General features: G+C 35.2%; 1 protein-coding gene across 1 annotated transcript; it reads right to left on the bottom strand.

Annotated features, from left to right (window-relative positions):
• Positions 1-1,526: 1,526 nt before the first annotated feature.
• Positions 1,527-13,887, bottom strand: coq8b (coenzyme Q8B). Its single transcript, XM_067365687.1, has 15 exons — positions 13,805-13,887; positions 13,138-13,307; positions 12,716-13,051; positions 10,740-10,806; positions 10,285-10,356; positions 10,080-10,199; positions 9,460-9,545; positions 6,109-6,249; positions 5,924-6,005; positions 5,708-5,801; positions 4,935-5,076; positions 4,517-4,624; positions 2,914-2,979; positions 2,585-2,671; positions 1,527-2,426 (listed from the first exon to the last, which is right to left on the bottom strand). Coding segments are annotated over exons 1-15 (1,863 nt in total). The 5' UTR covers positions 13,806-13,887; the 3' UTR covers positions 1,527-2,135.
• Positions 13,888-14,517: the final 630 nt, after the last annotated feature.

Consider the following 14,517-nt stretch of genomic DNA (forward strand, 5'->3'; position numbering starts at 1 on the left):
TTTCTGATGAACACAATAGAGAAATATTAATAAATATCCTGACGCATCCGAGCTTATAATGGCAGTGAATGATATGAGTATGAGTTGAAGAAAGTGTCTCCATCCACATCTATCCATCATAAACATATTCCACACAGCTCCGGAGGGTTAATAAAGGCCTTCTAAAGTGAAGCGATGCATTTGTGTAAAAAAAATCCATATTTAACAAGTCTTGAAGTACAATATCTAGCTGCACCAGCCGCCTTCCGTATTCAACGTACGCAGAACGTCCTACGCAGCGTCCTACGCCTTCCCTATTCAACTTATGGAAAAAGAGTAACTGAGACGACGCCAGTTTACGCTTTCTTCGTAACTTGAATACGGAAGGCAGCCTGGTGGAAGCTAGATATTTTACTTCTTAACTTGTTAAATGGGGGGGGGGGGGGGATTAATTCAGAAGGGTTATTTTACCCAAAAATGAAAATTCTGTCATTAATTACTCGCCCTCATGCCGTTCCACACCCGTAAGACCTTCATTCATCTTCAGAACACAAATTAAGATATTTTTGTTGAAATCCGATGGGTCCGTGAGGCCTCCATAGGGAGCAATGGACATTTCCTCTCTCAAGATCCATTAAGGTACTAAAAACATATTTAAATCGGTTCATGTGAGTACAGTGGTTCAATATTAATATATTGAATAATATATTGTATATTATAAAAAAAACTAAATAATGACATGTATAGTGATGGCCGATTTCAAAACACTGCTTAAGGAGGCATCGGAGCATTATGATTCAGCTTGTTGAATCAGCGGTTCGGAGCCCCAAAGTCATGTGATTTCAGCCGTTTGGCATTTTGACACGCGATCCGAATCATGATTCGATACGCTGATTCATTATGCTCCGAAGCTTAATAAAGCAGTGTTTTGAAATCGGCCAAGTCATTACTTTGTTTTTTTGGTGCACCAAAAATATTCTCATCTCTTTATAATATTAATATTGAACCACTGTACTCACATGAACTGATTTAAATATGTTTTTAATACATTAATGGATCTTAAGAGAGGAAATGTCATTGCTCCCTATGGAGGCCTCACTGAGCCATCGGATTTCAGCTAAAATATCTTTATTTGTGTTCCAAAGATTAAAGAAGGTCTTACAGGTGTGGAATGACATGAGGGTGAGTAATAAATGACAGAATTTTAATTTTTGGGTAAACTAACCCTTTAACCGCCATATGTTTATCATGGATGGAGACACTTTCTTTAGCTCATACTCATTGATCCCGCTCACTGCCATTATAAAGCTCGGATGCATCAGGATATTTAATAATATTTCTCTGATTGTGTTCATCAGAAAGCAGAAAGTCATATACACCTCGAATGGCTTACAGGTGAGTAAATCATGGGTAATTTTCATTTGAAAGTGAACTAATCCTTTAAAAGATTATAGAATATTAGCATACTCATGTATCGTATTTACATTTATTCCAAGGATTTCAAAAAATATTATGGTACTATCATGGAACCTGTGCAAAATGTTATCATTTTTAGTGAATGAATAAATAAACAGATAATTAAATTCATGAATAATCTGGAAATATGCAGAATATTGGGATGTGACCTCAGATTTGTCCTTTAAAGTACTGGACACTTATCACAGTCTTATATCAGTGGCCTTATAGACAGTGTAATATTCACTGCTAAACCAGTTATGTCACATACTTTTAATGATGAGAATACACACATTGACTTTTCTTACATGGAATAACTTGCAAAATGATGTTACAACTCAATATGTCCAGTCTAGTTCTACTGTTAGATTTACATAATTCAGAAAAATTCTGACATGTAATTCACTCCACTGGAGCAAAATCGTTATTTTCATTGCTTATAATGTCATAACTTTAAAAGTTTGGCAATGATCATAATGACCTTTAAACAAATTGTACAAACATCAACATTCACAGTCAGCTTGTTGTTTGGTTAACAGAGAATGAATGTTTTTTTTTTTTCCCAATCAAAAAGCAAATAAAAGAAAAAACACACTAAAACAAATGAACTTTCTTCATATGCATATAAATAAACATCTGGCTGTCAGAGGAACATCTTTAAGTTCTCGAGTGATTAAATAGTCACATAAAACCCTCCAAACCTAGGTGCGTCTTTCCTGTCGTTGACGTTTATAGGCGTTGTAAACATCAAGGAACATATTTCGGCATGGCATGCGGGCCTTTAGCTTGGAACAGATGAGGAACGAGCCGGCCATTTTGCGGTGCAGAGAGTAAGACTCCTCTGGAGGAGGAGTGAGACGGTGTTGAAGCATGATGGGGATGAGGCTCTGGACACGCTGTGTGGTACTCTGAGCGCCAAAGTCAAACGCTTCCGGAGAAGCAAACGCTTCGCCGAGGATCATCACTGCCTCCACGTGTGCTTCCTCAAATGCCTGAAGAGAATAAGAACATTTTACTAAAGAGGACAGTGTATAAGCAGGAGAGAAAGTACTTTAAATCTAGAGAGAAATAAAGGAAAAAGTGGATAGAAAATATGCAAGACAGTAAAACTATCGGGGATGAGTATTATAAACCATATAAAGCCACAAACCTTGGCTTCAAATCCCGTAAGGAACTTCAGGTCTTTGGATTTCTGCAGAACAGTTGCCCTGTCTCCGATTGACGCTGCATGAACCACCTTGAATGACAAAAATTAAAAACATATTTTTAACATTTACCCATATTTTTGCATTGTTTGTAAATTCTATTGTGATTTTTTTTAATAACACTCACATATTTATTAGTATACTGTATATGTCTGTGCTGACAAAAACAGAGATTCCTATTAATAACAAAAATCTGAAAAGCCCCTATGAGTCACATCCCTTTCCAGTCCTACCCATTAAGGTGTTGTGTAAAACTATTCCCAAAAATCTGTACCTCTATGTAATCATCTGTGAATGACTGTGGGTAATCCCGGCAGGCTCCAAAGTCCAACAGAAATATCTGTTATGATGAAGAACAAATGATCAAAGCCATGCATACTGTTTCATTTTAGAGAAGTGGAAAGGACTAACAACAAACAGACATGCAATTAGGAAATTATGAAAGAAATGTGGAAACAAAAACAAATGAGAAGATCTGTTAAAGTTCTTCAAAAAAGGCAAAAAGCAATATTTTGAAATTACATTTAAAAAATATATTTTTAATATAATATCAATATATTTTAATAGCAATATTTTAAAAAGTAATCTATTCCTGTGATGCAAAGCTGGATTTTCAACATTATTACTCCAGTCTTCAGTGTCACATGATCCTTCAGAAATCATTCTAACATGCTGATTTGGTGCTCAAGAAACATTTATTAATATTACCATCAATGTTAAAAACATTGTTTAATATTTTTGTGGAAACCGTGATACATTTTTTTCAGGATTGTCTTTACTGTCACTTTTGATCAATTTGATACATAATTTGAAGATAAAAGTATTCTTTAAAAAAAAAAAAAATCATACTGACCCCCAACTTTTGAAAGATAGGGTATTTAGATCATATGTGCTCTTGATGTGATTTCTAAAACAGAGTGTCTATTTACACTATAGTGCAAACAGCCTGCCTTGTTGGCAGATGCTATTTACACTAACTCCACCCACTGACATCTGGTTGGGCCAGACAAAATTATGGAAGATGATGGATCATCAACAGTAGCAACAGTGTGAGGGTAAGGCGCAGTGTAAAAAAGGTTTTGACCCAAATCAACCCAAGTTTGAATCCGCCTTTTGCTGAACTAGCTCAACTCCCTTTTCCCATCACATATCAGAACAAAAAAAAAGACATTAATTAAAGAAAATATTTGAAAAAGTGGAAATAAATTGTTTAACGTGGGTTTATCGGTTAGGTTTAGGGCTAGGGAGGGCTTTATTGTCCCAATAAGGTGGCATTCATTTAATAATTTGAATAAATATAATCATTTACATATTGCATACTATTTAATGAGCATTAATTCTGAGGAGCAATTAGTATCTGCCACTATTTATATATATAATATATATTTATATATAAGCATAAATATCATCTAACTACTATTTACACTTATTGCAAAGAAATACTGCTATTGTTATATAGTGTAAATAGGATCTATTTTTTCAGTTAGTGTAAGTAGAATCTATTGCTATTAAAACTTAGTGTAAATAGCAGCTATCGCTAAGAAAACATGCCATTTCCTCAGCACTGCCTTTCTAAAAAGTGATCAAAACCTTCAGAGCTGATTGAAAATGATCGGACTGAAGAACACATGCACACAAATTCATATTTTTGAGAAATACTTAATGTTTTATTTTTGTGTGTGCGTGTAAGGAAGATGATTAAAGAGCGCTGCTGCATAATTTAACACTATCATCACCCACACAAATAGCTGAATCTAATATTTATACTGTGTTCTGTAATTTTGGAACTGAATTGTTAATGTAAAACTATAAATGAGCAAATATACATCTGAATGTACATTCACAGCTCTGTCGTCAGTGTCTTAGTGGTTGCTTACCTTGTTCTGTTCACTATCATAGAAGAAGTTGGACCAGTTGGGGTCTGTCTGCATGAAGCGGAACTCAAACAGCTCTCTCAAACACAACTGCAGGATGTTAAAACAGATCTACAGAATAAAAGTGAGCGAGAATTATTCTCAAATTCATTTTCACAGTGAAATAAAATAGGATATCATATAAGATAAACAATATCAATATCGCCAAACCAGGAGAAATACTATTGTAGGTTATTCACACCTACAACTCTTAAACAACAAAAGTATCAATAACAGTATATGCAAAGGGTATATGCATGATTTAAAAAAAATGTAGTGCCAAGTTACACCACAAAAACGTCAACAACAACAAAAAATGAATCAATAAATTAAACAAAAGCTTCTAGCAAATGTCTGTTCTCTGTTTAACTATCTAACCCACCTCATTTCTAGTCTCCTGACTCAAATCAACACAGCGGTCCAGTGGAACTCCATTAACTAGCTCCATGGTGAGCACACGACGGCCCGACAGCTCATCGAAGACCTCGGGGACCACGAATACTGGATCTCCCTCAAGCAAATTCCTGTGAGAGTCAAGAAAAGTAGTCAATAATGTGTAAAGGTGTGCTTTTCAAGATTTTTGTGATATCTTTTAATTCAGGGCAGCTCAGATTTATGAGATGCGAGTCCAACCTTTTACTGACTTTTTGTTTTACAGATTTTTTTTAAAAAGAAATGAATGCTTTTATGTAGCAAGGGTGCATTAAAATTGACAGTAAGTGGCAGTTAAGACATTTATAATGTTACAAAATATCTCTAATTTAAATAAATGCTTATCTTTTGAACTTTCTATTAAACAAAGAATCCTGAAAAAAAAAAAATTATCAAGGTTTCCACAAAAATATTAAGTGTTTTCAACATAGATAATAATAAGAAATATTTCTTGAGCATCAAATTAGCACATTAAAAAGGATCATGTGACACTGAAGGCTACTGAAAATTCCATAGGAAACATTTACATTAAATTGTAATAAAATTTCACAATATGAAAAATTATACTGTTTTTACTGTAGTTTTTAAATTAAAGTAAATGCAGCATTGTTGCGCATAAGAGACTTCTTTCAAACACATTTCCGACCCCAAACTTTTGAACGGTAGTGTTGTTGTTGTTCATTGAAAACAGATATTTATTATAACTGAGCATTTATTATATACCTGAATCTCTTTGCACACTCTGCCTCTCTCTTGTAGTCACACTCCCATGCCAGCTCCCTTTGAAGAACCTCCAGACTACTGTCAGCAAACAAACCTGTTCAAATAAATCATCAGCTACTGACAACCCACACAATGTGTATGACTCAATGTGCCCACTTCTGAAATTTTGTGCTTTTTGAACTTAATATAATGATGAAAGCAATTGCCAGTGCTCACCATCAGGCAGCATAACACTCATCTTCAGAACAGACATGAGATTGTTGATGTCACTATGAATGCTCTCAGCGACACCAGGGTACTAAATGAGAAAAAGAAATAAATTATTGTTTACACATAGAACATCAATATATGTTGCAAAACCTAAAAAAAAAGACTGCTGAAAAGAGATCATTAAAATTTACCTGTATCTTCATAGCAATTTCCCTCCCATTAAGCAAAACTCCATGATGCACTTGACCAATGGAAGCAGCAGCAAAGGGTTTTTCCTCAAATGATGAGAGTTTCTCCTTCCATCCAGCCCCTAAGTCTTCCTCAAGCACTTTCTGCACATGGGGTTTCAACACAGTTGGTGAGATATCACAAAGTGAACTTAACATCTCAAAAACATCAGTTCGAAGAAACTAAGCACCACTAACAGCTGTCATCAGGGTTGCCAGGTTTACACTCTGTTGGGGAACTATAATCACTGGCTTCCGGTAACGGCCGTATGCAAGTCTAGTTCTGGCGGAAGAGTGACCTCTGACCCGACGCATGATGAACGCGAAAGCACGGAGGGTAGAGCAAAACAAAACAACGGTCACAAATTAGAAGTCTAAAATGAAAAGATTTAAAGAGAAAGGTCAGAGGATTTTGATCTAAGAGAAGAGGAGCTTGAGTTTGTTGTCCAGCCCTATTTGTTTGAATTGCAAGAGGCGTCTACTTTCACCTAAGCTTACGTTACTTCTACATCCTACGTCATGAGTCGGGTCAGAGGTCACTTTTCGCCAGAACTCAACTTGCATACGGCTGTTACCAGAAGCCAGTTATTATAGTTTATTAAAGGTGCAGTATGTAAGAATTCTGCCCGCTAGAGGTCGCTAGAGGCCTATTCAAAACAAAGGTGTAGCTTGATGACGCCAAGTTTGAGAGAGGAATCTTGGGACATGTGGTCTTCACCTCAACGGACGGTGCAAAAGAATTGGGATTGGATTCGGGAAGAACTCATGTTCATGGATGCAATTATTAATGTTACTGTAGTATGAAGCAGAGCAGGACTGAGTGTTGTGGGAGCTGAACGAGGACGCTGGAGCGATTGCGCAACACACGCCTCACGAGCAGCGGGACTTTTATTATGTCACAGTCGCCGGCGCTGCTTCCACTTTTCCGGTCATGAGTATGAGGTAACGCAGCTCTGTTTATCATATTAGATACATTTGAGTGTGTTGAAAATGTTATAACATTACTTTGTGTGTTCACTCGGCGGCTGCTGTGAGAAACTGTTACACACTGCAGTAAGATAGATCGATTTTAGAATATCATATTAAATACTGGATGGCTTGTGTTAATAAATGGTATGCATTTAATTTTAAAATGTATTGTATGATGGAGAAAATGCTGATTTACTGATACTAAAAATAAAGCTGCATCTGATTATGCTATGTTAGCTACTTCACAAAATACTGTTTTTCTCTGAGGCATGGTAAAGCATGGTACTCACAAAAAAAAAAATCAAGAACATTAGATTTAAACAATATGACTCAACATGATGAGCTATATAACAATAATTAGTATTCTGTCTATAAATGTATCAAAACAATTGTTCCCTTGTCTATTAAAACATGTAAATATTAAAACGTCTTTTGTGTTGCCATGGTTTCTACAAAAGAAAACCGGAAACCGAGGGTAACGCAGGTATGACGCAATTGACAGGCGACTCCTCACACGTCCCAGAGCCTTGGTTAAAATTGCAATTTTCTCACAATTTACATATAGTTGGAAACATTTGCGATTTTTAAAGTACTCAAGTGAACAAAATATATAACACTGGCCAAGTGGTTTTTGGATATTTAACCCTTTAAGACCTGAAGGCTTTTTTAGAGTTTTTTTTTCTGAGCGACACACACAAAAGTAAAGACTCATAACTCCAAAACTCTAGCAAGGAGAGTCAAAAGGTAGGTATCATTTGATAGAAAACATTGAATATTTTAAGAAAATATAAATTACATTACATTTGGACATTTTCTTGCTGAGAAACAGCTGATAAAAGACAAAAAATATATATAATTTTTTTTTAAATAATTTTTCTTTTTTTTAATTTGACATGGAATAACTCAGAAACACAATAAGATCGCTAAAAAATTCTTTTTTGGTGATGCTCTCCTATATGTGAGCTGCATCTGGTTCAAATTTCGTGGTGATATTATAAAGAATAGTTTGAAAAATTGTTGTTCATTTTTTCCGCAGCCAGGTGGCGCCAACGGGTGGTAAACTCCGGTTTAGAGGTGTTTCTCAGCAGTCGTTAGGAGTTTTTCAAAATGGTCAGAGATGCATTAAAAAGATGAGATTCTAAGCTTTAAAATGATATCTATTTTGTGTTATTCCACGTTGGAAAACAAACATGGATGGGTCTGGGAACATTGGATACACACTGCATCCCGGAGAGATGAGAGACATGTTTTTAGCCAAGTATGTTAAATCATTTCGTGAGTAATATCTTGTGATCACCGCGATATATTATATTGATTTTGGGTTCATTTTAATCTTGAGAATCTGCTTTAAATATTGATGTGCCATTTTTTAATGATCTGTGCATTTTTCATGAAGTTATGAGCATGTGAAATATACATACTTGTATTCAGTTAGCTGCTGTGCTATTTTTGTTGTAAACGCATATTACTCAGACTCATTAGAGGGTGAAAACAACGCAACAGAAGCATGTTGAAGGCTTGATATGAAAGCTTAAAGTCTCTGGTTTTGTATGCAAAAAGAATTTTTGTGCTACCTATATGGATTCAATTTTTATTGGCTTTTAAAGACAGACACGCAAATGGGAGCGCCGACGCTCCATCCGGTCTTAAGGGGTTAACTGCAAAATTATTACATATTGCACCTTTAACAATATTTAAGTTAAAACTCTTACAAAAACCCATCACTTTACTTCAGAAGGCCTTTATTAACCCCCTAGAGTTGTATGGATTACTTGATTGATGCACTTTTTTTGGGCTTCAAATTCTTGAGTCCCATTCGCTCCCATTATAAAGCTTGGAAGAGCCAGGATATTTTTAATATAATTGTGATTGTGTTCAGCTGAAAGAAATAAGCCATATACACCTAGGGTGGCTTGAGGGTGAGAAAATTATGGAATAATTTGAGTGAACTATCCCTTTTAAGTTGATGTACTAAAATTGAAATAAAAATTAATTAAAGCTGAATAGATTTTTTAAGTAAAACTAATAAAAATGACAAAAGCAAAATTACTAAAACAAAAAAAAAATTATAAATAAAAAACAATTAAATTTCAAGCTGCTGTCTTAACAGTATTTTTGATGACTATTGAAACAGCTTGTTGGTAAAAAAAAAAAAAAAAAACACTCTCCAGCATGGTGCTCATAAACTCGATTATTTCAAAACATCAAAGCAGTTTTTAATAGTTGTTTGGTTAATATTTTACAAGATCATCATCATTATCAAAAAAAATAAATAAATAAATAAAATCTGAAGAATCTTTCCATAACAAATAACACTGTATCACTGAAGAAACCACTGTAACTTACATGCATTTGCCAGGCTGGCATGAAGTCTGCACTCTGTCGAACCCTCTCAAATATTTTCTGCAGTTGTGGGCTAATGAAGCTGTTATCTATTGAGGACATAAAAATGAGTAACATCATCACAGAGGATAATTTCCTACCATCACGAAATAAAGCATCTAATTTGTTTTGTGCCTTTCAAATGCTCTAAATAATATTTTGTGAAGAGCAACAAAAGGACAGAAAACATCTGGAAGAGTTTCAAGCTCTTAAAGAATTAGTTCACTTCAGAATTAACATGTCATCCAAGATGTTTGTCTTTCTTTCTTCAGTCGAAAAGAAATGAAGGTTTTTGAGGAAAACATTCCAGGATTATTCTGTTTAGTGGACTTCAGTGTAGTAGTTTGAAGCTGCACTTAAACTGCAATTTGGACCTTCAACCCCATGTACCCCACTGAAATCCACTATATGGGGACATGAACATCTTGGATGACATGGGGGTGAGTAAATTATCATTTTAATTACTGAAGTGAACCTATCCTTTAAATGGGTCTCTTGAAACAGGAATATTTAGCGTCATCATTTATATGAACAAATCAAGGCACTTGGTACCAAAGTATTCACAATACATTTAAATTGTGTACCTTGAATGCTTAGCATCTGCCCAATCTTGAGGGCCGCTCCTCTAACCTTGCACAGTGTGTTCACTATTCTCTCTGCATTGGCCTCTGACAGGAAGGGAGAGTCTAAAAGAGCCCCCATCTCTAAAAGTGAAAGACACTAGAAATTTGACTAGTATGCCCAATAACAGTTTTAGAAACAAGACAAAAGATGCCACATACTACGTACCTGTGCGTTTTCCTCCAAAAGACTGTTTTGCCACCTCAGCAATGGCTCCAATGCCAAGACCAACAGCTAAGCCTACCAAAGAAAGCAGCAGAATTATTATGGATAGCACAAATTAATGCCTTATTAAGGTGCGACCACATTAGCGAAATTTCTGCAAAACTTTTCTATTTCTAAACAATTTTATATTGCCAATAGTGTAGCGATGTATGAAGCCAAGCAGCTTTCTGTTGGTCAACATGGCAAATCTACAAGACAAATTTAACCCAATTGCGAAATCAGTGTTGGGAAATCTTTCACTCTCACACAAAATACCCAATCGCATGGATTCAAATTGAAATAGCCAGATTTCGCCCACAAACATTTGAAGAACAACGATAAACACAACCGTACCTTTATTCTGTAAAGCTGTATATATAAAATTATATATTATATATCAAATAATGAAAATCACTGACCCCCAAAATTAGCAAGTCGACTCATCCGCGTCGCAGGAACCTTCCGTTCTCTGGCTCGCTCACTAAGCTGCAAAGCATCAATATCATACTGCTCAATAAAGTCTACAAATGTATTCACCAAAACATGATTTTGTTTTCCATAAACGAGCAGCACATGCTGAAAATGAAAACTGTAAATAAATACTTTTTCATACTAAACAATATACTTTTAATTAGTATTGGTTAAATATATTAAATAAATTATATATATATACAGTACAGTCCAAAAGTTTGGAACCACTAAGATTTTTAATGTTTTTAAAAGAAGTTTCGTCTGCTCACCAAGGCTACATTTATTTAATTAAAAATACAGTAAAAACAGTAATATAGTGAAATATTATTACAATTTAAAATAACTGTGTACTATTTAAATATATTTGATAAAGTAATTTATTCCTGTGATGCAAAGCTGAATTTCCAGCATCATTACTCCAGTCTTCAGTGTCACATGATCCTTCAGAAATCATTCTAATATGCTGATCTGCTGCTCAAGAAACATTTATGATTATTTTCAATGTTGAAAACTGTTGTGTCCTTTTTTTTTAGGATTCCTTGATGAATAGAAAGTTCAAAAGAACAGCATTTATCTGAAATACAAAGCTTCTGTAGCATTATACACTACCGTTCAAAAGTTTGGGGTCAGTAAGAATTTTAGTTTTTATTTTTTTGAAAAGAAATTAAAGAAATCAATACTTTTATTCAGCAAGGATGCATTAAAACAATCAAAAGTGGCAGTAAAGACATTTATAATGTTACAAAAGATTAGATTTCAGATAAACACTGTTCTTTTGAACTTTCTATTCATCAAATAATCCTGAAAAAAAATATTGTACACAAATATTTTGTACAATTGTACACATTAAATGTTTCTTGAGCAGCAAATCAGCATATTAGAATGATTTCTGAAGGATCATGTGACACTGAAGACTGGAGTAATGATGCTGAAAATTCAGCTTTGCCATTGCAGGAATAAATTACTTTGTGAAATATATTCAACTAGAAAACAGTTATTTTAAATTGTTATAATATTTCACAATATTACTGTTTTTACTGTATTTTTAATTAAATAAATGTAGCCTTGGTGAGCAGACAAAACTTCTTTTAAAAACATTAAAAATCTTAGTGGTTCCAAACTTTTGGACTGTACTGTATATAAAATATATATATATTGATAGTATTGGCCATCAGAGGTGCTTTACTTCTCATTTATTTATAGTACTATTTAGGTTTACTGTATTTTATTTCAGTTTCAATGTCAATTTATTTTCAGTTATTAATTAACTGAAAAAATCTCTAATTTTCATTTTTCATCTAATATTTATATTTTATTTTAGCTTCATTTCAACTGTTTTGTATGTTTTAAAGGGCTAGTTGACCCAAAAATGAAAATTCTGTCATTAACTGCTCACCCTCATGTCTCTCCAAACCCTTCGTTCATCTTTGGAACACAAATTAAGATATTTTTGATGAAATCCCAGAGTTATCTGGCCTCCAATAGACTGCAACACAATTACCACTTTCAAGGCCCAGAAAGGTATTAAAAACATCATTAAAATAGTCCACGTGACTACAATGGTTCAACCTTAATGTTATGAAACGATGAAAATACTTTTGTGTGCAAAAAATAAACTATTCTACAATTTCTTCTCTTCCAACTCAGTCTCCAACACTGTTGATGTAGTAAACACAGTGTTGCACTTCCGGGTTATACATCAGGATGTCGTTTCAGTATCAATATCAGTATCAAAAATATCCTAATTTGTGTTCCGAAGATGAACGAAGGTCTTACGGGTTTAGAGCGACATGAGGGTTAGTGATTAATGACAGAATTTTCATTTTTGCATGAACTAAACCTTTAATAGTTTAGCAATCTAATGGTTTTCACCATATATTATGTTTTCGGCATGTATTTCCAATGTTAACATTTAAAACCTCACCTTTTGTCGTACTGGCCTGGCGATATTCTGCTTCGCCTCCCGCGCCTTTTTAATGTCTTCAGGGCTCAACCTGGCCACAATAGAGTCGTGGACAAACCTAGTATGATGATGATGATGAGACACTGATACATGCAAAAACCGAGTGTTTTGACCAGGCCAGCCAGTTCCTTTGACCGTGCCAGTAGGAGCACCAACAGGCGTCTCTGACGTTTCATCCCTTCCTTCTTTGCTGGAAACGTCTGGGGGCATTTCAGAGCCGACTGCCCACTTTTCTGCTTCATCCGGATCCATCTCCTCCCACTTCTCAATGTTAGGGAACTCATCAGTCTTGGGAGTCTAAAAAATTATCATGTCATTTCTCTTACTATATTCATTCATATCTATAAATGTGCTGAGAGATAAATCTTTATGCATTCACTAACCACGCCTCCAGTGCCCATCACACTCTCGACCGCCTCCGTCGCAGCTTTGACCCCTGCACCAAAGGTCGAGTTACAGGCCATCAGTCTGAGCTGTTCGCCCTGAAGGCTGGCGAAGGCCGCACCCACCTTGCTGGCCCCCCTCAACACCTGGAGCACTTCTGCCAACATCACTGAAAATCACAGCAGATTTCAGAGCACTGAACCTTCAAACATCAGATCATTACTGAACAGTTCAGAGCAGGCAGGTATTTTAGCATTATTTATATAGTACATATAAATCTTGAATTAGCTTTTCAGTTTTCAATATTGTTGAAAATTTATTACAATGTTTGCATATTATGTGCAATTAGGTTTGATGTAAAGTTAACAGATTATTTATATATATTTATATATTTGATTAGTTTTTTTTTATAATGTATATATCCCTATTTCGGTTTAATGTAATCTTATTTCAGTTTCAGTGTTAATTTATTTCCAGTTAGAAATCGAATTTTGAATATTTACTATATTGACTCCTGAATATTACAGTATTAAAATGTATCCAATTAATTGTTACAATACAATTTTGATGACATGGCATTTTACCTAAGAGCTCTTTACACTGTACAGTTGTTTCCAGCTTGTATTTATAAATAAATAAGTACAGCGGTGTAGTAATAATACTCACTCGTGTTGAGATTAGCTACTTCTCTGCGTCTGTGCGTCCTTTCTACTCCACACACCTCTGACTGTTTTGCAACCACTACCGGACACGGAAAGACTCCAGTGATTGACAACCGACATAGCCAATCAAATTAGCAAATATCAAAAAGGGGTTGTTTTTAAGAGCTGTGTCTGCTGACAACCAATCACGAGCGGAAAGCAAACACGTTTAACCTGGTAACCATAGTATCCGTTTTGACATACACGTCTTGGGCCAATAGAATTCGGCACGGGGCGTATCCGATATGACTCTATGGCCAATGAACCGTTGGAGGATAACGCCGTCTACCGGCCAGTGTGAGAAGTGCAGTGACAAACGACGCTCTCGCTGGATGCTCTTGATTGTGTAAAGCACAGCTCGCGGAGCTATAGTGACTTTCACATGACTTTCCGGAGGGATTAGTAGCATATTATCCGAAAACTGCAGAGTATGTGTGTGATTCTTCAATGAAATACATAACACATTCACTTTCAAATAAATCAGAGATTATTACTAAAATGTTCCGTTCACAAATGCACCGTTCATGTTATGCATTTTATTAAAATTATGAAATTATCGCTTACTAACCGGGAAATCATGTGTCTTTAAGTGTGTCTCTGGCTTTAAAGAAACATTACTATCCTGACATACCTTTGTAGTGTTCACTCACAACTGTAAAGTCACCCTGAAATCAAAAT

Source organism: Chanodichthys erythropterus, chromosome 17 (assembly GCF_024489055.1).
Source record: "Chanodichthys erythropterus isolate Z2021 chromosome 17, ASM2448905v1, whole genome shotgun sequence".
Classification (NCBI taxonomy): Eukaryota; Metazoa; Chordata; class Actinopteri; order Cypriniformes; family Xenocyprididae; genus Chanodichthys; species Chanodichthys erythropterus.